The following is a 23031-nucleotide window of genomic DNA, read 5'->3' as shown; positions in this document are numbered from 1 at the left end:
GATTATCTCTGTGCTGGGAGGGATGGAGGCAAGATATTATCAAGCTTTTATTCTGCAAACGAGCAAACTGAGGCGTGGAAATGACAGCGCTATCTCAGGGCTTGGTAGCCTGGGTTCAGATCCCAGGACTGCCCTTGACTAGCTAGACTTGGGCACGTTGCCTTACCCCTTTTTTAACCTCGGTTTCTTCATCTATCATGACAATACCACCTACCTCGTAGAGTTAATACATGTGAAGACCCTCTTGGAACAGGGCCTGGTACTGCGCCCCATGTATGTTTAACAGCTGGAGAGCAACAGAGACCGCCAGTGGGAGAGGGAGAGGGAGAGAAAGTCAGGCTGGACTTTGAATGTAGTTCACTTGTTCCGGTCAGATGCTGTATTTCCTCCGGCAGAACACCAGCTAGTGCTCCCGGCCTTCCCATCTTCCGATTGGTATCCACTTTGTGAGTCTCCGTTGCATTTTGGCTATTCTGTAAGATGGTGACACCGCGCCAGTTCATGACGTGAGCTGCTTTGAAACCCCTTCTTATTTGCTCTTGGCTCCTGAGTAGAGAGCAGTTTTTTCTTTCCTTCAGTGAATAAGAGATTCCTCACCCACCTGTGAAGCTCTGTCTTTCAGAGTCATTCCTGGGTCCTCATGCAGATTTCTCTCTAGCACCTCGGTAAACCCTAAGAAATCCTTCTATCTTGAGGGCCCGAGGGGCGGGTTGCACTTAGAACGTAGAACTGGAAAGAAGTTTGGAAGGCCCCTACTTACTCTGCCATGGATTGGAACCATGCTTGCAGGAAACCACATCTGGTCTCATGGGCACGGACAGTGTGACAGACCAGCGTGGACAGCCCCTCTTTGGGTTGTGGTTAAAATGAAGTATTTCATGAAAAATCATTGTTCCACTCTGGAATAACGAAAGCCTAGCAGCAGCAAAGTAGTGTTCCAAATCCAGCAAGAGAAATAAGAACAGGTCGCCACCGTGACAGTGCTTCCCAGTTTACTAAGCGTTTCTCTGTCTTTAATCAAAGGTAATCTAATCCTAACCACAACCAAAGAAGGGGCGAGGAGGCTTTCAGAATAACTTCTGTCTGATTACAAAAGATTTTACTCAGTCCTTTTACCATACATGATGGTGTGATGATGTTTTTTGTCCAGGCCTGTTCATTGCAGAGAATTATGAGTCAAGGACAGTTCGTACGGTGAAAGCACAGTTTGTGGTGAGACAGTGTTGGGGGCAGTGCCATTTTATGGCAACGTACACCGATTGCTTCAGCCCTGTCGTGCACCGGAACGAGATTAACTAGGCGTCTAGGTCTGTTAGGATCAAATCAATACTGAGAAAAACTTTCTGAAGAAGGCTGAGTTCGTGGCTAACCAGTAAGTCTCAGACAGGCCTTGTGTTATTTCACTAGGTCAGTGTTTGGAAAGTTCCCTGAGCTGCTGCTTAATACCTATCCAGCCTGTCAACAAATACGCTAAAAAAGGCCCAGGATTTAACAGACAAGATTGAAGCGATAGGAACGTGCTCCAGCAAGCAAGGAGAGAGCCGAGGGAGGGCTGCCCCAGATTCCCTTCCCGGTTGTGTTGTGTCTTTGTCTTGGGTCCGCTGGCCTCCCTCCAGCCACCTGCGGGCAGCTCTCTATGTCCTCGGGAAGCTGAGCCTGGGCCCTGCTGCCTGTCCGCCCCCCGCCGGGCACATTCTTGTGGTGCTGTGCGGGGGACAGTCACTGTGTGAGCCAAGTAGGCTGCGTTGACAGCAGCTCACCAAGGACTCAAATCACAGCTTCTCTACCCAGCTGGACAATTCGATTGTTCCCAGGGACTTAGATGGGCCTCGGAGAAGCGGCCACCTGCCCAGGGTGTTCAGTTGGTGCCGCCTTCCAACAACGGCTCTTAGAATTTGAGGTCATGGCTTCGTCCCAGAGTCCATCACAGGGTCGCAGACTCCATCACTGGGTCGCAGACTCCATCACTGGGTCGCAGACTCCATCACTGGGTCGCAGACCCCATCACCGGGCCTACCCCATACCCATCACGCCTCCTCCCGCCCCTTGTCTTTTAGTGCCGGCCCAGCCCCCTGACCTCCACACTCGGGACTGTGTCCAATTTGCAGAACTGAAGAGGACAGCTTCCCTCACGACTTCTCAGACCCCTGATTCTTGAGACGTGACAGGTCTGGATGGAGGCTGCAGTCCCCAAGGAAGGCCACGGCCTTGCTCAGCAGAGGCAATAGAGCTGAAAGCTCTTCTTCACTTTAGGCAATTCGTGCGCATGATTAGACATTTATAGATTGCAGTCGCTCATCCAAAAAATCTAGGTCATCCTTTACATAGAGCTTCACGCTTCGGAAGCAAAGCCGTGCGCGGGGAGGACCGTCCCCGTGGCCGTCTGCTTTGGCTGAGGGAGCGGAGCTTCTGTTGCAGGAAGAGGGAGAGGTGGGCCACTCAGGGGCTGTGAGCTCTCAGGGCACTGGTGTTTTCACCCACCTGGCCACGGGCTCTCTGGGGTCTAGTCGTCCTAGCTAAATGGTGCCAGTAACAGCCTTTGTGCTGATGTCATGAGAAGTGGTGGGTTTAAGGGTTCGGGTCTCCAGGAAGATTTTTAGTCTGTACCGTGACTGCAGTGAGAAGGGCAGGGTTGGTATGTGGATGTAGGGCTTTTGGGGGAGAAAAAGAGATATGGGTGTAAGAGGTTTAGCCTTGTAGCGTGCACAGCTGGAAGTCAGAGCTCTTCCCAGTATACCTAGGCCTTACCCCCGCTCACCTCCCAGCAATCCCCCGAGGAGAGGTAGATGCCAAGGAAGGAGCCCTGGGCTGGGGGCCAGAGGGCCGATCCTGTCCAGGACCTTCCACTCACCAGCCCTAGACCATGGCCAACGCACGACGCCTCGGTGTCCTCCTCTTTGAAACTGTGCCCACAGTGCCAGTTGCTCGCAGAGCGGTTCCACTCAGGTGCTCAGCCCAGGTGGTTCTGTCCCTTGAGCCTCAGTGCTGTGAAAACAAAGTCTTGCCCTCAGGCGTTCCCATCCAGGGAGAGCAGTGGCTCTCCCGCTGCTGGGGGCTTCAAGGACAGCTGTGTGTGCACGCGCACGTTTTGTCTGGGTATGATATACCAGGGTATCCCAGAGGGAACCAGAGCGGGGCTTAGATTTATAAGGGCTGGGAGCTTCCCTTCTCCCGCATTCTCACCCTATGTTAAAATGTTCTTCCTTGGGTTAGAGCACCAAGTACTCCAAGAAGTCGCTGTTGCTATGCAGACATCTGAGAGGATCCACCCATGCGTCCTCCCCTCCTCCCCGAGGAATGTGCTCATCAGGGTTAACTGGTGAGCAGTCACCAGGCAAGGCCCAGAGGGCGTGAGGTCAGGAGTGAGGTGAGGAGGAAAGTGGGTTTGGGAGCACCTGGGAACGAGGTGCCAGGTAGGACGGAAGCTGAGCAGGCACCGCCCTTCCGACCCCGGGTCCATGGATGAGAGCGGCAGCCCATGGTGCTGAGAGCTGACTGCAAGCATCTCCTCCCAGCTCCACCGTCTGACTTCATATTGGTGGCTTGGAATCGGCCACAGTGGGGGTATTAATACCACAGAAATCTGCATGCACCACAAATCAGGGTCCCCCTCACCCCCCAGGAGAGCTGTTGTTTAAACTCTCACCAGTGCTCCCCCAGTGGCAGCCACGCGGGTTCTCACGCTTGCCCTGTGAAGCGAGACTCCGTCCTTAGCAAATCCCTTGCTTTCTCCTGGTTGGAGAAAAGATTAAGGTGCTGCCGATACATGTTGTAAGCTGCTCAGGTAGTAAAAGCTCTGAGGGCTCCAAGTATGTGTGCGTCACCACATTCTTTCTTCGCATGCACTTCCTACCCCAGCTGCAGCTGTCGGCCCTAAAAAACCAGACCAACAAACACACAGCAAACCAGTAAACTTATTTTCAGCTTGTCAGTTTTTCTGCACTCTCCAAACAGGATCTAATGAGTGTAATAGTCTTGCTGTCAAGTAGAGTTTATTTCTTTGGAACATTTACCGTGTTGTAATGCGTTCAGAACTCTGTGTGTATCTGTCAGGTTCTGCCTAGATCCAGTCTCTCCTGTTACTGGAGATACTGACCTGCATTAGCAGCTGCAGCCCTGCTCTAGGCTCTGGATCCAAACCTGCCCCGTGGCTTTCTGATACTAGCTTTCCCATCGCCATTTTCTGGCCCCCGTTTTCAACACACCTGTTCTTTTGTGTGATTCCCTCCCAATGCTGATAGCTTGCTTACCCTCAATATACCAATTTCTGATATTCTGTCTTTGATACATACAAAATCCCTTCGCACATCAAGGGATTTCCATGGAAACCGAAACATAGGGGAAGAAGGGACTCCGTACTGGAGTTTCTCTGGTGTTGGACATGTTTTATGTCCATTTTGCAGCGAGTCATTGCTGCCTCATCCCCCAGACAAGCCTTCACTGTAGGAACGTTGCCCCCACCCCTTGTCAGCAAGAAGCAGTGCCTCGAATGCAGCCATTTGCAAGTTTGTTCTCACAGGAGTCATATCAGGGAGCAGGGCATCACTCTAGGCAAGCAGCTTATTTAAGATTAAACCACAGAAAGGAAGAAAAGAGGCTATGGGCAGGTTGAGAGATAGACGGCTAGACCAGATGGCCTCTTGAATCCTGAAGCTTTGGGTCACCTCACTGCAGATGGCAAGAGATGCTTCCTGAATCACCACGACTGGATAGGATCTCTCCTTCCCCTGAACTTTGCCACCATTCAGCATGATCTCCACGGGTTTCACTTCTAACATTGACTGCCTGATATTATGAAGTATGTTGGGTGCGTGTCTTATTCTCCAACTAGACAAGAGTTTCCTTATAGCTCTTCATATCTCCTTTGGTACCTAGGACAGTGCCTTGCACAGAGTCGATTAATTATAAAATGTTTTTAATTGAAGTAGAATGAAAGTTGCTCTACAGAGTAGTTAGAGAGCTGTATCCTCTCGTTGGAAGGGTGTAAGTAGAGCCTAGTCAGCCAGTTACCTGTGATGCCCTTAGGAGGAAGTAATGCAACAGCTAGAAGGTTGAGGTGGAAGACAGCTAAAGTCTTTTCCACCGTGAGAGTCTGTGATTCCATGAAGCATAGCTAACGCCAGCACTGAGTCTGATGATGGAAAACCAGTTGCTGGCTCACAGAGAAATGACTCTCCACATGGCTTTTCTGTTTGCTCTGTAGAGCAAATGGTCCACAGGTCGGGTGGATCTTTGACTAGCATACTTCCCTAGCAGCACACATTGCTCCCCAGGTTGAGTGATGGAGTACGTAAGATGGGCAATTTGTGTCCCACTGAGGTTTCAACCCTTTAAAGAAGTCTCCCCCTGAAGTAGAAGGAGAAGCAGATGGTAATGAGAAAATATGCACATTTTATTATGCATTGCACATTTTACGTATTAGAATTTTTAGTATGACACCCTGCATTTTTCAGAAGCCTAAAGCTGCAAACAAAATTAAATTATTCACTGAAATGTTTAAATCAGCTTACAGCAATTATATCAAATTATCAAAATAAAATCCAGCAGTCTAGAAGGTAGATTCCCCTTGACCAGCCACTTTGAAATCTGACTTTCAAAGGGTGGCTCTTCCCCTCAAGAAGGGAGAAGTGCTGCTCCGTGAGATGAGGGCGGGAGGGGAGTGCATCCTTGATGAGGTTGTAGGGAGGTCGATGGTCGAGTTGGGGAGAGGTGGTGGCGGGAATGAGGGCAAGTGAACATGCCAGGAAGTTCTGTAGAAGAAGGGGCATCTACGAGGGGGTTGTGAAACAAGGTGCCGAGAGATGCCCTCCTGGCCTTACCGTATGCCAGCCTGCCCTCCCACAGAGCATGTGGGGATTAACACGCCGTAGTGGGGGACCATCACAGGACTCTGTGGAAGAGGGGGTGTGAGGCAAAAGTGGAGAATGACTGTGACTGTGAATCTTAGGCACAGCACCCTTCTTATTTTAAAGTCAACTTGAATGATCACTGTCAATCCGCCAAGGCATGTGAGAGTTTTTCAGAAATCATCAGATGCAAAAAGCTATCCTTTCAAATGTGCATTAATTGGTTCCAATCCAATATTCCAGTGGTGTCTCTTAGACTTGTAGCCCTAGGGACTGGAAGACATCTTAAAGCTCATCTACTCTAGCCCCCTTCCCCCATTTAATACTTGAATTCCCTATCCTGACAAATGGTCATGCAGTGTCTTGGAAAGAGCTGGGGATCTGGAATCAAACAGACCAGGAGCCAGATCCTGAGCTCCTCCACCCATTGTCTCTTTGACCTAGAATAAACGACCTAATCTCTCTGTGCTTTCATTTCCTCAGTTATAAATTGTGAGTAGTATCAACACTGCAGAGGTGTTGTGAGAATTAGAAATAACATCAAAGTGCTGAGCATAGCCCCTGGTATTGAGTAGGACTTCAGTAAATAAGAGGTTCAATGCCAATTACAATAATTGAATAAAGTGTCCCTCCCCAGCCTCCTCTTGAATACAGAGGTCTGTGATGCAAATGCTTCCGTTGTTGGGCAGGCTTAATGGTTAGAATTTTCTGCCACGTGTTGTGCCCCGTTCTCTTTCCCATAACTTTTTCTATTCATCCTCTCTGGTTCTGCCATTTGTGGCCCCACAGAACAAGTCTAAACATTCTCCCACAGTTAACGTTACAAATATTTGAAGATAATTTTAATATCTCTACTGAGTCTTCTCCATGGTAAACCTATTTGGGTCCTTGAATCTTTCTGTATGTGACTTGGTTTTCATCTCACCCAGGCTACTGCTAAGCCCCTTTCCCTAATATACGAGCATCCAGGAAGGATGCTAGCCAGCCACAAAGAACAATTGAGATAGCAAGTCTTAGATTTTATTCATACTGAATAAGTCTGCGACTGTGTCCATAACTCCAGGAACATTCTAATGCATACCCTACAAATATATTTCAGTTTCTCCTGCTTTGTACCATAACGTACAGGAATGGAAGCACTACTATATAATTCTGTGAGGAAAGGTGCCTTATAAAAACTATATTGTCAGATGCTGACTTGAAAACTTACATCCGTATAATTGTGGTAGATTTGATTGTGTTATTGCCTCCTCGCCCAATTTTACCTTCTCTGTGTCAGTGATCTTTTCCATATGACTTTGAGGTTCCTGCCCTTTGACTTGAGATTCAGCAGTTACTTTCTTCGGCCCACAGAATAAAGCAGAAGTGACAGCATGCCAGTTCTAAGCCTAGGCCTGAGAGGCCTTGGATACTTTCAGTTGTCCTACAGCACCCTGCCATCACCATGAGAAGAGCATACCCTGGCTAGCCCACTGGTCCAGGGAAGTTGGGGGGGCATGTAGGATAGGAGCCCTAGCAAAGCCCAGCCTATATCAGCCAACCCCTAGCCAACTTACTCTTGAGGAAAAAAAAAAAAGATTACTGTTTTCAGGCACTGAATTTTGGGGTGTTTTGTTATGCAGAATTTTTGTGGCAGGAGATAAATATTACAGAAATTATGTGGGCCAGAAAACAGATAGCAGTACTAACCCCACCTCACCAGAGTGTAAGCTTAGAATAAGTAATGAACGATTTATAAAACTGTAACAGGCTAGATGAATACTTCTTAAAAATGATTTATCAGATTGTAACTTTGTTTCTTTTATAAACTGTGGCCAAGAAGAAAATGTGTGTATATTATATATCATTAATGAAATAGCTAATGAAAAAAGCAAACTCAATATCCAAAGATACATGGAGAGTTAAGGGGTCTCCTATTTGGTGTAGTTCACTCATTTACTCAAGAAGTGTTTAATGAGTAACTGTCATGTATCAGCACTGTTGTAGACCCTAGAGATATGGTTGTGGAAAAAACAGATAAGGTCAGGTCTCATGAAGCTTATATTCTAGCAGAGACTCAGAAAATAAAAATCAAATAAAAAAAGAGAACTTCAGATCACTGGTAAGTGTTGTGAAGAAACTCAGGCAGGACCATGGCTACCTTAAGTAGTTTAAGGAAGACCTTTATGAGGATGTGACCTTGAAACTAAGACATAAATGACATGAATGGGCCAAGGGAAGAAAGGCCACACTGACGGAAATAACAAATGCAAAGTAGGAATAAGCTTGGAGCGTTCGAGGTATAAACAGTGGTATAGAGAGGAGTAATATGGTATGAAATGAAGTGGGAGGCTAACGGGCCAGAACATGTAGAGCTCTGTTGGCTGTAGCAAGGAGTCCATGTGTTATTACAAGTATAATGGAACCCATTGAAGCGTATTAAGCACATGACCTGATTTATGGGTTTTAGGAGCTCACTCCTGGCTGCTGTGTGAAGAGCAGTTTGTGGGTAAGTGGATAAGAGTGAAAACAGGGAGGTCAATTAGGTCATCGTGGTAATGGCTACACAGCATGATGGCAAGGATGGGGAAACATGGAGAGGTTTGAGGCATATTTTGAAAGTAGAATCAAGACTTGCTAATGTATTGGATGCGAGGAAAAATGAGAAATGAAGGATGACCACTAGGTTTTTTGTTTGGGTAACTGAGAGGATGGCTGATGGTACCATTTCCTGAGATGAGGAAAAATGGAGGAGAAGTGAATTAGGGGACGGAGAGGTCATGAATTTTGTTTGTGTGAGTTAAGTCAGAAATTACACATCTATGTGGATTCGCCAAGGAGGATGTGGGACATAAGAATTCAGTACTCAGGGCTGAAGATGTCTGTTGGGCAGTCATGAGCATATCAATGGTATTTTCGCCAAACGACTAGATGAATTCCCCTACCTAGAAGAAAGAAGTTAAATTTTTTTAATTTAAAACTTAAAAAGTTTTAGACTTTAAAAATTGTTAGGAAAAAAAAGAAGTGGGAGGACTAAGCCACAGAGCACAGTAACATTTAAAAGCTCGGCAAACGAAGAAGAGACAGAACAAGAGCTGGAGAGGGAAGCTGAGAGAGTGTGATGTTGTGGAAGCCAAGCGAAGAAAATGCTCCAGGAAGGAGGAGAGAGTTGTCAGCTTGGGTTGGGTTGGGTTGAATGCAACTCAAGTCATAAAGTAAGATGAGGACAGAGGCATGAACCCTTGGATTTGGCAATGTGGGCCTTGAAAATAAAAGATTGGAGACCTTGAAAATAAAAGATTTTGTAGAATAAGAAAGGTAGGAGAGGGCTTCCCTGGTGGCGCAGTGGTTGAGAGTCCGCCTGCCGATGCAGGGGACACGGGTTCGTGTCCCGGTCTGGGAAGATCCCACATGCCGCGGAGCAGCTGGGCCCGTGAGCCATGGCCGCTGAGCCTGCGCGTCCGGAGCCTGTGCTCCGCAACGGGAGAGGCCACAACAGTGAGAGGCCCGCGTACCGCAAAAAAAAACAACAAAAGAAAGAGAGGTAGGAGTCAAAAATGGTATGGATGAAAGGGAATGGGAGATGAGAAATTGATGACTGAGGTTTTGCTGAAAAGGGGAACAAAATGGAGAGGTGCCTAGAGTTTCAGGTTTAGTTTTATTTCATTTCGTTTTAAATAGGAGATTCTGGGGTGTGCTTAAATGCCAGTGGAAGTAAACCAGGCGAGAGAAAGAGGAAAGTTGATACTGGAGGAGAGAACGTGGACAAAGACAGTGTCAGTGTCCTTGAGAAAAAGGAGACCCAGAGCTCAGTGGAAGCATTGACCTGTGAAGTGCCTTCCATGGTAATAGAGGAAGGCAGGCAGTAAGAGTAATAGAATGCGGGTAAATTGGTGGATTTGGCGGTGGGAAGGTGAGCGATCTTGTCGCGTTTGCTTATATTTCCTCAATGAGCTATGACTTTAACTCATCATTTGCGAGCGAGCCAGAACTTCTGAATCCTGAGCCCAAATGCACTATGTCCTTCATTTACCATTTGGTATACTTGGAAAGAATGAAAATGATAACCCCTTTTGTATAACGTGCTTTAAAGAGCTAGCAAATGATAAAAGAACCCATGTATATTCTTTCATTGGATTTTTTCCCCTGAATCATTCAAGTTCCCAGCAGGGAACAGAATTCACATGGTTTGTTTAAGTGAAGACACTTTAATGATGGGGGCCTACTTACAGAGATGAGAGTGGAATTAAGAGATGCTGCACCCAGAGACTATCAACAGCCAGAAGTCGTTACCACCCTCACCCAGTGAGAGCTAGAGCCCTCAAAGAGGGACCAAGCAGCGTGATCACTCATTGAAGAGACCTGTAGCTACAGGGAAGTAGTGCCAAGCAGAGAGGGAAGGAGAAAGAAGTACCTACTTCTCTCTCCTCCCATCTCTTGCCGATGCATCCCAATGGCTGAACCCAACTGGAAGCTGGCTAGCAAGGAGCCTGGTGATGCAGTCCACGGTGAAGGACAGAGACTAGATCTGCAGTGAATAACCAGCACAGCCCTTAACACTTCATGCCGTAAATGTTAAAAGATTTTGAAAACCACTCCAGGGGGAATCTTTGCACCCAATGCCATTGTATGGAATGCATCTTGTTATGTGGTACCAGCAGGATTTGCAAAACCCAAGTAAGGAGCTAACCATGATCTTTGATACAAATCATCATGGGTACTTGTAACCCACCCATAATCTCCAAAAGTCATGTTTGCCCATAGTCTTCCTCCTTTATTCCCATCCAGAGCGCACTGCCCGTAAAACTAGGGAAGCTTCCATTTCAGGGCCCCTCGTTTGCATGAGCCCACTTCCAAGGCCATGGGGCAGCCCTAGAAATGTATTCATGTGGTCATATGTTTTTGTAAAACTTGCAAGAATAAGGTATTTTAACTGTAATCTGGTAAGACTATTAACTTTTTTCCCTCTGACCCCAGAAAGGACTTCCTCCTTCCCCCGTTATATGCCTTTCAGGCATCACAAAGCCTGGATCTGCTTCTGCTTTCAACAGAGACTCGCTCGTACCAGTGTAAATGTTATCCTTTCCCCACGATTCTACCACCTTTCTGGCAGCGTGGTTCATGAGCCTCAAAACGGACACTTGGGGTTGGGGAGGATGCAGCTGGAGGATAAAGAAAAGCAAAGAACGGAGGGATGGATGTGTGGTGTCAGAGTCAGTGGGGGCAGGGCGCTGGGCCTGCAGAGCCCGCCCTCTGGTCTTCCACCGGGAGTGATGGGGGGCTGGCAGGTGTCCCACCAGGTAACTAATTCCTCTCTGGGGCCTCGCTCAGAAGCTGCTCTTTATGTTTTCAGATGCAGACGGAAACCTGTGTCGAAGTAACCAACTGTTGCAAGTCCTGCTGACCATGCACCGAATTCTCATTTCCTCTGCTGAACTGCTCCAAAAAGTTATCACTCTATATCCTTTAGCGCAGTGCCTGGCGGTCCCCAAGTAGGATTCCTTCAGCAGTGTCTTGAAATTGGAAGGATGCTTTCACTTTGGTTGGTTTTGCATAACCCTGAGTGGTTAATGGGTTCATACGTCCTTTCATGGCACGGTGTGCGTGTCTGTGTGCATGTGTGTGTGTATGCATGTGTATGTGTGTGTGTCTTCTGTTGGGCGAGGCAATGTTATTGATGCTGATTGCTCTGGGAAGAGGCCAAAGAAATCAACATGCAAACATAGTCTTCTTTGTTAGTTCTTGCTAGTGAAAAATCGTTTTCCTGTAGATTAATCAAAATTCATATTTATCCCATGCAAAATGACAAGGGTGCAAGCATGACTCAAGTGATAAACTGCACTGTGGCTTTCCTGTCCAATTCTTCAGCCTTCCTCAGGTTCTGAAGAGCGCTTTCTGATGCCAGAGCATCTGGAGAGGCTGCTGGTGCCTTTTTGCTTAGGCAGAGGCGCTGGCTACGTGCCAAGCAAACCCTGCCGGATTCTAACCTTCTTCTGGGGGTGTGAATGGAGTTGGGTGGAGAAAACGGCTGCCTTCTCCCTCTCCCTGATGACTGATGACACTGTGGGCTGTAGGTGGGCTGAGACTGTTTAGCACCTTGCAGCCCAGGTCCCTGGCACTGAGTCATGCTTTGTAGCTGTTCTAATCCTTTACCGCTCTCCTCAGCCATCCCTTTTCATCTCATGGCACACGGAAAAAAACGTAAAGACTGAATCTCTTCTCTAAAGTGACTCATAAACCTTTACTCATCTCAGAGGAGGTGTTTTTAGTGGCATTCCAAGGGTGCAACCTTGGGAGGGGTCCACGTGATGAGAGGTGCAGGTAATAATTGGATGTCTGGTCTGCAGAGAATTTTAAAACCGTAATAAAACAGACTCAGAGTTGGTCTACTTTTTATTAACTCCACGTACCAGCAATTCTAAACAATGTCAGTGATTAAATACTCCTCGCTGAAAAAATTTTGTTGCTCTAAGGACTGAGCTGTACCTGGGGCGCCTGTCTTGGTGCCCTGCCAGGTACCTGCCCCCACGGTGACAGCAGAGCCCTCTTCCTCCCCATCCTCCCTCCCACTCTCACAGAATCTTTCTCTATCAGTTATCTCCCCTCTCTCCTGTCCTTCTAAACCCTGCCTCTTCAGGGGCACCTGCCTCTCAGCCTAAAACACATTCAAGTCTCCCCAACCTAAAAATAAACTCTCAACCCTGCCTCCCCTTCATTCCATTGATAGGGTTAGAAATGTGATGCACAGACTTCTTAAAATAGTCCGCACTCACTCTCTCCCATCGCTCAACTCCCACTCAGTCCTTAACCCGACTGTGGGCCCCACCCCTGTACTCAGACTTTCCTCTGATGTCACCAGTGACCTCCTAGCTGCCAAGCCTGGTGGCTTTTGTTTCCACCCTTGTTTACAGCGATGTCCGTGTAGAGGCCTTGTTGACACCCCCTGCCTCTCCAGACTCCCTCCAGAGCCCTGGGAACTGCACCTTCCCGGCTCTCCCTCCTCCTGGGCTGCCCTCCTCCACCTCTCCATCCAGCCTTTTCTTTGCGTACCTCCTCGAGATGGGAATAACATCCTGGTTTCTTCTCACTGCACTTCCCCTGGGTGATTTCCCACCAGGATTTCCACCACCATTCCTCTGAGGTCTTTCAAGTCCATATTTCTCTAACCCAAACCATTTTTTTTTTAACGTTTGTACCACTTTATCCTGCAGACACTGCAATCTAATATGCTTAAAACTTAACTCATTAACTCACCACCTCAACTACTACTACTATGAGTTCTGCTTTGATACCTGTATTTTCAGTTTCAGTTCATGGTATTGCTGCCCATCCGATGGTCTTAAAGCGGCAACATCAAAGCACTCACAGTCCTCCCTGCCTTTCATCTACAGAGTCCGTCACCCAATCTCAGGGTTCCTGCGTCAGAAGTGACTCTTTTCTCTCCATTCCCATGTCTCTGCCTTTGTTTGGGCCCTCACCGTCTCTCTCCCCAGCCTCTGTCCCATCCTGGGCTTCTCATCTTCACAGCCACCCTCTCCCTCGTTTATCCACCTCTGCAGTTACTTTGCTGAGAAGCGAATCAGGCAGGCCATGCACCAGAGCCTCTGCAAATAGAGGGTAATGGCAGATCCTCGGTTGCCAGGAAATGGCCCTCCACAGGCTGGCCCAGGGTGCCCCTCCTGCTCTATCCTCAGCTCTCTCAGAAACCCTTTCCCCTCCACGGTGAACGTTTCAACATACCAGACTGGAATGGCTCCTTTTACCTGTCAGTTAAAGAAGCTCGGATGCCTTCCTTTTGTTTCCTGTTTTTCCATTGTTAGAGAGAGAAAAAAAATTTAACAACATGCTTTGAATAGTTCAGATGCCTGAGAAGTACAGCCAGAACTGCCCTGGTACTTCATGGCCACAGCACTGCCTATGAGGATGTGGAGCCTGAAGCTTGCAGCAAACAATGACGATTACCCCAGGTCAGCAGATGCCTGAGCCCCTGATTACTGGCCTGCGTGTGCTGCTGTTTGCTTCATCTCCTCACGTGAGAAAGCAGTGCCTGCCTTGCTCGAGGCTGCCTCCGCTGTGGCACAAGGGCTCTGCGACCTTGGGAGACTCTGCCCTCCTGGATGGCACCTGGCACTGTGCACTGGGGAACGGACGTGTGAAGAGAAGGGTAGGGAGCAAACAGAAGGAAGGTAAACTCCATGATGAAAGGTACCATGTTGATTCTTATGTCCACCCAGTTGTCTTAAAAGAAAAGTGGGTTTTTTGTGTGTGTGAGTGCCTTCCTCATTAATAAGGAAGAAGTTAAATCTTTCAACAACTAGATCAAATAATAAAAATATAGACTCTAAGACGTATTTATCTAGAATGTGCCTTATGCTTGAATCTCTTTGCACCAAAGGGATGCATTTTCTTACCCATGTGGTATAAAGAAATGTAAAGAGAAATGTAAAGTCATGTCATTCTCACTCCTCCCTTTTATGTCCAAAGAAAGGCAAGCATTGGAACCATTCACTTCATGAAATTTGCCAGTTGCCTGGGCTTATTTTTTGGATTCATTACCTTTGTTCTTGGTGTGTGTGTGTTTTGTGTTTCTGTTTGATTTTGGTGCTCTCAGGGACAGATTTTATAACAGTAAATCTATCAAAATTTAGGTTTTTTAAGTTAAAGTCATTTTATGAAATGTACAAATTTCACAGCCATAGTTTTTCTTTAGGGGTTCAAATTTAGCTTGCAAATCTTACTGTTCTTCCTATAAGTCTAGAATGTCCCACCAGGCACTTTTAAGGAACCTTGAAAAATGTTTGGTTAATTGGAATAATGGTTTTAAACTATAATTATGAATTTTATTTCTTCTTCCAGTTTTATTGAGATATAACCAACATAAAATACTGTGTAAGTTTAAGGTTTGAAGCGTGATTCATGATAAGTTTAGTGAACATCTATCATCTCATATAGAAACAAAATTAAAGAAATTTAAATTTCTTTTCTTGTGATGAGAACTTAGAATTTTCCCTCTTAGCAACTTTCATGTATAACGTCGAGCAGTGTTCATTATATTTTTATCATGTTGTACATTACATCCCTGGTACTTATTCATCTTATAAGTTTGTATCTTTTGACTGCCTTCATACATTCCCCCCTTTTCCCATCCCCTGCCTCTGGTAACCACATATCTGATCTATTTTTCTATGTTTGTTGTTTCTTTGTCCGTTTTTGAAGTATAATTGACCTACAACACTATGTTAGTTTCTGTTACATAACAGTGATTTGATATGTCTATACATATCAAACTGGTCACCACAATAAGTCTAGTTACGGTTATGTCACCCTACAAAGATATTACATAGTTATTAACTGTATTCCCCATACGGTGCATTTCTTACCCATGTCTCATTTATTTCGCAAATGGAAGTTTGTACCTCTTAATCTTCCTCACTTATTTCTTTCTTCCCCCTACTTCCCTCCCCTGTGGCAAACACTTGTTTGTTCTCTGTACCTATAACTCTGTTTTGTTATGTTTGTGCATTTGTTTTTTCACATTCCACATATAAATAAAATCATACAGTATTTGTCTTTCTCTAGCTGACTTATTTCACTTAGCATGTACCCTCTGAGTCTATCCATGTTGTCTCAAATGGCAAGATTTCATTCTTTTTTATGGCTGAGTAATATTCCAGTGTGTGTGTGTGTGTGTGTGTGTGTGTGTGTGTGTGTACCACATCTTCTTTATACTTTCGTCTCTTGATGGACACTTAGGTTGCTTCCATATCTTAGCTATTGTGAATAATGCTGCATTGAACACATGGCTGCATATATCTCTTCTAATTAATGTTTTTGTTTTCTTCAGATAAATACACAGGAGTGGAAATTCTGGACCATATGGTAGTTCTATTTTTAATTGTTTGAGGAATCTCCATACTGTTTTCCATAGTGGCTGCACCAATTTATGTTCCCAGCAACAGTGTGCAAGGGTTCTGTTTTCTCCACATCTTCACCAACACTTGTCATTTGTTGTCTTTTTGATAACAGCCATTCTAACAAGTGTGAGATGATACCTCATTGTGGTTTTGATTTGCATTTTCCTGATAATTAGTAATGTTGAGCATCTTCTCATGTGGCTTTTGGCCATTTGTCTTCCTTGGGGAAAATGTATATACAGATCCTCTGCCAGTTTTTTAATCACGTTGGTTTTTTGATGTTGAGTTGTATGAGTTCTTTGTATGTTTTGGATATTAACCCCTTATTGGATATATCATTTGCAAATATCTTCACCATTTAGTAGGTGGCCTTTTCATTTTGTTGGTGGTTTCTTTTCCTTCACTGTGCGAAAGCTTTAGTTAGATATAGTCCCATTTGGTTGTTTTTTTTTTTAATATATTTATTTTTGGCTGTGTTGGGTCTTCGTTGCTGTACACGGGCTTTCTCTAGTTGCAGCAAACAGGGGCTACTCCTTGTTGCAGTGTGCAGGCTTCTTATTACAGTGACTTCTCTTGTTGCGGAGCATGGGCTCTAGGTGCGCAGACTTCAGTAGTTGTGGCATGCGGGCTCAGTAGTTGTGGCTCATGGGCCCTAGAGTGCAGGCTCAGTAGTTGTGGCACACAGGCTTAGTTGCTCTGCAGCATGTGGGATCTTCCCAGCCCAGGGCTCGAATCTGTGTCCCCTGCACCAGCAAGAGAATTCTTAACCACTGTGCTATCAGGGAAGCCCTAGTCTCATTTGTTTATTTTTGCTTTTGTTTCCCTTGCCTGAGGAGACATATCCAAAAACAATGTTATGAAGACTGATGTCAAAGATCATATACCTATGTTTTCTTCTATAAGTTTTATGGTTTCAGGTCTTACTTTTTTTTTTTTTTTACATCTTTATTGGAGTATAATTGCTGTACAATGGTGTGTTTGTTGCTGCTTTATAACAAACTGACTCAGTTATACATATACATATGTTCCCATATCTCTTCCCTCTTGCGTCTCCCTCCCTCCCACCCTCCCTATCCCACCCCTCTAGGTGGTCACAAAGCACCGAGCTGATCTCCCTGTGCTATGTGGCTCCTTCCCACTAGCTATCTATTTTACGTTTGGTAGTGTATATATGTCCATGCCACTCTCTCGCTTTCTCACAGCTTCCCTTTCTCACCCTTCCCCCTCCCCATATCCTCAAGTCCATTCTCTAGTAGGTCTGTGTTTTTATTCCTGTCTTACCCCTAGGTTCTTCATGACACTTTTTTCTTAAATTCCATATGTGTGTGTTAGTATACAGTATTTGTCTTTCTCTTTCTGCCTTACTTCACTCTGTATGACAGAATCTAGGTCCATGCACCTCATTACAAATAGCTCAATTTCGTTTCTTTTTATGGCTGAGTAATATTCCATTGTATATATGTGCCACATCTTTATCCATTCATCCGATGATGGACACTTAGGTTGTTTCCATCTCCGGGCTATTGTAAATAGAGCTGCAATGAACATTTTGGTACATGACTCTTTTTGAATTATGGTTTTCTCAGGGTATATGCCCAGTAGTGGGATTGCTGGGTCATATGGTAGTTCTATATTTACTTTTTTAAGGAATCTCCATACTGTTCTCCATAGTGGCTGTATCAGGTTACTTTCCCACCAACCGTGTAAGAGGGTTCCCTTTTCTCCACACCCTCTCCAGCATTTATTGTTTCTAGATTTTTTGATGATGGCCATTCTAACTGGTGTGAGATGATATCTCATTGTAGTTTTGATTTGCATTTCTCTAATGATTAATGATGTTGAGCATTCTTTCATGTGTTTGTTGCAGTCTGTATACCTTCTTTGGAGAAATGTCTATTTAGGTCTTCTGCCCATTTTTGGATTGGGCTGTTTGTTTTTTCGTTATGGAGCTGCATGAGCTGCTTGTAAATTTGGAGATTAATCCTTTGTCAGTTGCTTCATTTGCAAATATTTTCTACATTGTGAGGGTTGTCTTTTGGTCTTGTTTATGGTTTCCTTTGCTGTGCAAAAGCTTTGAAGTTTCATTAGGTACCATTTGTTTATTTTTATTTCCATTTCTCTAGGAGGTGGGTCAAAAAGGATCTTGCTGTGATTTATGTCATAGAGTGTTCTGCCTATGTTTTCTTCTAAGAGTTTGATAGTTTCTGGCCTTACATTTAGATCTTTAATCCATTTGGAGCTTATTTTTATGTATGGTGTTAGAGAGTGATCTAATCTCATACTTTTACATGTACCTGTCCAGTTTTTCCAGCACCACTTATTGAAGAGGCTGTCCTTTCTCCACTGTACATTCCTGCCTGCTTTATCAATGATAAGGTGACCATATGTGCGTGGGTTTATCTCTGGGTTTTCTGTCCTTTTCCATTGATCTATATTTCTGTTTTTGTACCAGTACCATACTGTCTTGATTACTGTAGCTTTGTAGTATAGTCTGAAGTCAGGGAGCCTGATTCCTCCAACTCTGTTTTTCGTTCTCAAGATTGCTTTGGCTATTCGGGGTCTTTTATGTTTCCATACAAATTGTGAAATTTTTTGTTCTAGTTCTGTGAAAACTGCCAGTGGTAGTTTGATAGGGATTGCATTGAATCTGTAGATTGCTTTGGGTAGTAGAGTCATTTTCACAATGTTGATTCTTCCAATCCAAGAACATGGTATATCTCTCCATCTATTTGTATCATCTTTAATTTCTTTCATCAGTGTCTTATAATTTTCTGCATACAGGTCTTTTGTCTCCTTAGGTAAGTTTATTCCTAGATATTTTATTATTTTTGTTGCAGTGGTAAATGGGAGTGTTTTCTTGATTTCACTTTCAGATTTTTCATCATTAGTGTATAGGAATGCCAGCGATTTCTGTGCATTAATTTTGTATCCTGCTACTTTACCAAATTCATTGATTAGCTCTAGTAGTTTTCTGGTAGCATCTTGAGGATTCTGTATGTATAGTATCATGTCATCTGCAAACAGTGACAGCTTTACTTCTTCTTTTCCGATTTGGATTCCTTTTATTTCCTTTTCTTCTCTGATTGCTGTGGCTAAAACTTCCAAAACTATGTTCAATAAGAGTGGTGAGAGTGGGCAACCTTGTCTTGTTCCTGACCTTAGTGGAAAAGCTTTCAGTTTTTCACCATTGAGGATGATGTTGCCTGTGGGTTTGTCATATATGGCCTTTATTATGTTGAGGAAAGTTCCCTCTATGCCTACTTTCTGCAGGGTTTTTATCATAAATGGGTGTTGAATTTTGTCAAAAGCTTTCTCTGCATCTATTGAGATGATCATATGGTTTTTCTCCTTCAATTTGTGAATATGGTGTATCACGTTGATTGATTTGCGTATATTGAAGAATCCTTGCATTCCTGGAATAAACCCCACTTGATCATGGTGTATGATCCTTTTAATGTGCTGTTGGATTCTGTTTGCTAGTATTTTGTTGAGGATTTTTGCATCTGTGTTCATCAGTGATATTGGCCTGTAGTTTTCTTTCTTTGTGACATCCTTGTCTGGTTTTGGTATCAGGGTGATGGTGGCCTCGTAGAATGAGTTTGGGAGTGTTCCTCCCTCTGCTATATTTTGGAAGAGTTTGAGGAGGATAGGTGTTAGCTCTTCTCTAAATGTTTGATAGAATTCGCCTGTGAAGCCACCTGGTCCTGGGCTTTTGTTTGTTGGAAGATTTTTAATCACAGTTTCAATTTCAGTGCTTGTGATTGGTCTGTTCATATTTTCTATTTCTTCCTGGTTCAGTCTTAGCAGTTGTGCATTTCTAAGAATTTGTCCATTTCTTCCAGGTTGTCCATTTTATTGGCATAGAGTTGCTTGTAGTAATCTCTCATGATCTTTTGTATTTCTGCAGTGTCAGTTGTTACTTCTTCTTTTTCATTTCTAATTCTATTCATTTGAGTCTTCTCCCTTTTTTTCTTGATGAGTCTGGCTACTGGTTTATCAATTTTGTTTATCTTCTCAAAGAACCAGCTTTTAGTTTTATTGATCTTTGCTATCGTTTCCTTCATTTCTTTTTCATTTGTTTCTGATCTGATCTTTATTTCTTTCCTTCTGCTAACTTTGGAGTTTTTTTGTTCTTCTTTCTCTGATTGCTTTAGGTGCAAGGTTAGGTTGTTTATTCGAGATGTTTCCTGTTTCTTAAGGTAGGATTGTATTGCTATAAACTTCCCTCTTAGAACTGCTTTCGCTGCATCCCATAGGTTTTGGGTCATCATGTCTCCATTGTCATTTGTTTCTAGGTATTTTTTAATTTTCTCTTTGATTTCTTCAGTGATCACTTCGTTATTAAGTAGTGTATTGTTTAGCCTCCATGTGTTTGTATTTTTTACAGATCTTTTCCAGTAATTGATATCTAGTCTCATAGCTTTGTGGTCGGAAAAGGTACTTCATACAATTTCAATTTTCTTAAATTTACCAAGGCTTGATTTGTGACCCAAGATATGATCTATCCTGGAGAATGTTCCATGAGCACTTTAGAGAAATGTGTATTCTGTTGTTTTTGGATGGAATGTCCTATAAATATCAATTAAGTCCATCTAGTTTAATGTATCATTTAAAACTTGTGTTTCCTTATTTTCATTTTGGATGATCTGTCCATTGGTGAAAGTGGGGTGTTAAAGTCCCCTACTATGAATATGTTACTGTCTATTTCCCCTTTTATGGCTGTTAGTATTTGCCTTATGTATTGAGGTGCTCCTATGTTGGGTGCAGAAATATTTACAATTGTTATATCTTCTTCTTGGATCGATCCCTTGATCATTATGTAGTGTCCTTCTTTGTCTCTTCTTATACTCTTTATCTTAAAGTCTATTTTCTCTGATATGAGAATTGCTACTCCAGCTTTCTTTTGGTTTCCATTTGCATGGAATATCTTTTTCCATCCCCTCACTTTCAGTCTGTATGTGTCTCTAGGTCTGAAGTGGGTCTCTTGTAGACAGCATATATATGGGTCTTGTTTTTGTATCCATTCAGCCAGTCTGTGTCTTTTGGTGGGAGCATTTAATCCATTTACATTTAAGGTAATTATCGATAGGTATGTTCCTATTACCATTTTCTTAATTGTTTGGGGTTTGTTTTTGTAGGTCTTTTCCTTCTCTTGTTTTTCCTGCCTAGAGAAGTTCATTTAGCATTTGTTGTAAAGCTGGTTTGGTGGTGCTGAACTCTCTCAGCTTTTGCTTGTCTGTAAAGGTTTTAATTTCTCCATCGAGTTTGAATGAGATCTTTGCTGGGTAGAGTAATCTTGGTTATAGATTTTTCTCCTTCATCACTTTAAATATGTCCTGCCAGTCCCTACTGGCTTGCAGAGTTTCTGCTGAAAGATCCGCTGTTAACCTTATGGGGATTCCCTTGTGTGTTATTTTTCCCTTGCTGCTTTTAATATGTTTTCTTTGTATTTAATTTTTGATAGTTTGACTAATATGTGTCTTGGCGTGTTTCTCCTTGGATTTATCCTGTATGGGACTCTCTGTGCTTCCTGGGCTTGATTAACTATTTCCTTTCCCATGTTAGGGAAGTTTTCAACTATAATCTCTTCAAATATTTTCTCAGTCCCTTTCTTTTTCTCTTCTTCTTCTGGAACCCCTATAATTCGAATGTTGGTGCATTTAATGTTGTCCCAGAGGTCTCTGAGACTGTCCTCAGTTCTTTTCATTCTTTTTCCTTTATTCTGCTCTGCAGTAGTTATTTCCACTATTTTATCTTCCAGGTCACTTATCCGTTCTTCTGCCTCAGTTATTCTGCTATTGATCCCATCTCTAGAGTATTTTTAATTTCATTTATTGTGTTGTTCATTGTTGCTTCTTTCATCTTTAGTTCTTCTAGGTCCTTGTTAAATGTTTCTTGCATTTTCTCTATTCTATTTCCAAGATCTTGGATCATCTTTACTGTCATTATTCTTAATTCTTTTTCAGGTAGACTGCCTATTTCCTCTTCATTTTTTAGGTCTGGTCAGTTTTCATCTTGCTCCTTCATCTGCTGTGTGTTTTTCTGTCTTCTCATTTTGCTTATCTTACTGTGTTTGGGGTCTCCTTTTTGCAGGCTGCAGGTTCGTAGTTCCCGTTGTTTTTGGTGTCTGTCCCCAGTGGCTAAAGTTGGTTCAGTGGGTTGTGTAGGCTTCCTGGTCGAGGGGACTAGTGCCTGTGTTCTGGTGGATGAGGCTGGATCTTGTCTTTCTGGTGGGCAGGTCCACATCTGGTGGTGTGTTTTGGGGTGTCTGTGGACTTATTATGATTTTAGGCAGCCTCTCTGCTATTGGGTGGGGTTGTGTTCCTGTGTTGCTAGTTGTTTGGCATAGGGTGTCCAGCACTGTAGCTTGCTGGTCATTGAGTGAAGCTGGGTGCTGGTGTTGAGATGGAGATCTCTGGGAGATTTTCACCATTTGATATTATGTGGAGCTGGGAGGTCTCTTGTGGACCAGTGTCCTGAAGTTGGCTCTCCCACCTCAGAGGCACAGCACTGACTCCTGGCTGCAGCACCAAGAGCCTTTCATCCACACGGCTCAGAATAAAAGGGAGAAAAAGTAGAAAGAAAGAAAGAGGAAGGAAGGAAGGAAGAAAAAGAAATAGAGAGGGAGGGAGGAAGGAAGGGAGGAAGGGGATAAAATAAAATAAAGTAAGATAAAATAAAATAAAGTTATTAATAGAAAAAATAATTAAGAAATTTTTTTAAAAAAGAAAAAAAAACGGACAGATAGAACCTTAGGACAAATGGTGAAAGCAAAGCTATACAGACAAAATCTCACACAGAAGCATACACACACACACTCACAGAAAGAGGAAAAGGGGAAAAAATCATAAACCTTGCTCTTAAAGTCCACCTCCTCAATTTGGGATGATTCGTTGTCTATTCATGTATTCTACAGATGCAGGGTACATCGAGTTGATTGTGAAGCTTTAATCCGCTGCTTCTGAGGCTGCTGGGAGAGATTTCCCTTTCTCTTCTTTGTTCGCACAGCTCCCGGGGCTCAGCTTTGGATTTGGCCCTGCCTCTGCATGTAGGTCGCTGGAGGGTGTCTGTTTTTCGCTCAGGACAGGGTTAAAGGAGCAGCTGCTTCAGGGGCTCTGGCTCACTCAGGCCAGGGGGAGGGAGGGGTATGGATGCGGGAAGAGCCTGCAGTGGCAGAGGCTGGCAGGACGTTGCACCAACCTGAGGCGTGCCGCGTGTTCTCCCGGGGAAGTTGTCCCTGGATCCCGGGACCCTGGCAGTGACAGGCTGCACAGGCTCCTGGGAGGGCAGGT

The 23031-nt window shown here is 44.1% G+C and overlaps 1 protein-coding gene across 3 annotated transcripts in view; it reads left to right on the top strand.

The window, feature by feature from the left end:
• RASGRP1 (RAS guanyl releasing protein 1) overlaps positions 1 to 23031 on the top strand; it is an 87269-nt gene that overhangs the window by 28574 nt on the left and 35664 nt on the right. For all 3 annotated transcript variants that reach the window (XM_060147019.1, XM_060147018.1, XM_060147017.1), the window contains exon 3: positions 11179 to 11284. In XM_060147019.1, the coding sequence (XP_060003002.1) occupies positions 11179 to 11284 (106 nt within the window). The remainder of the gene's footprint in view (positions 1 to 11178; positions 11285 to 23031) is intronic.

The sequence above is a fragment of the Lagenorhynchus albirostris genome, chromosome 1 (genome assembly GCF_949774975.1).
Source record: "Lagenorhynchus albirostris chromosome 1, mLagAlb1.1, whole genome shotgun sequence".
In the NCBI taxonomy this organism is placed as follows: Eukaryota; Metazoa; Chordata; class Mammalia; order Artiodactyla; family Delphinidae; genus Lagenorhynchus; species Lagenorhynchus albirostris.
This window is presented reverse-complemented; position numbering and strand designations above follow the sequence as displayed.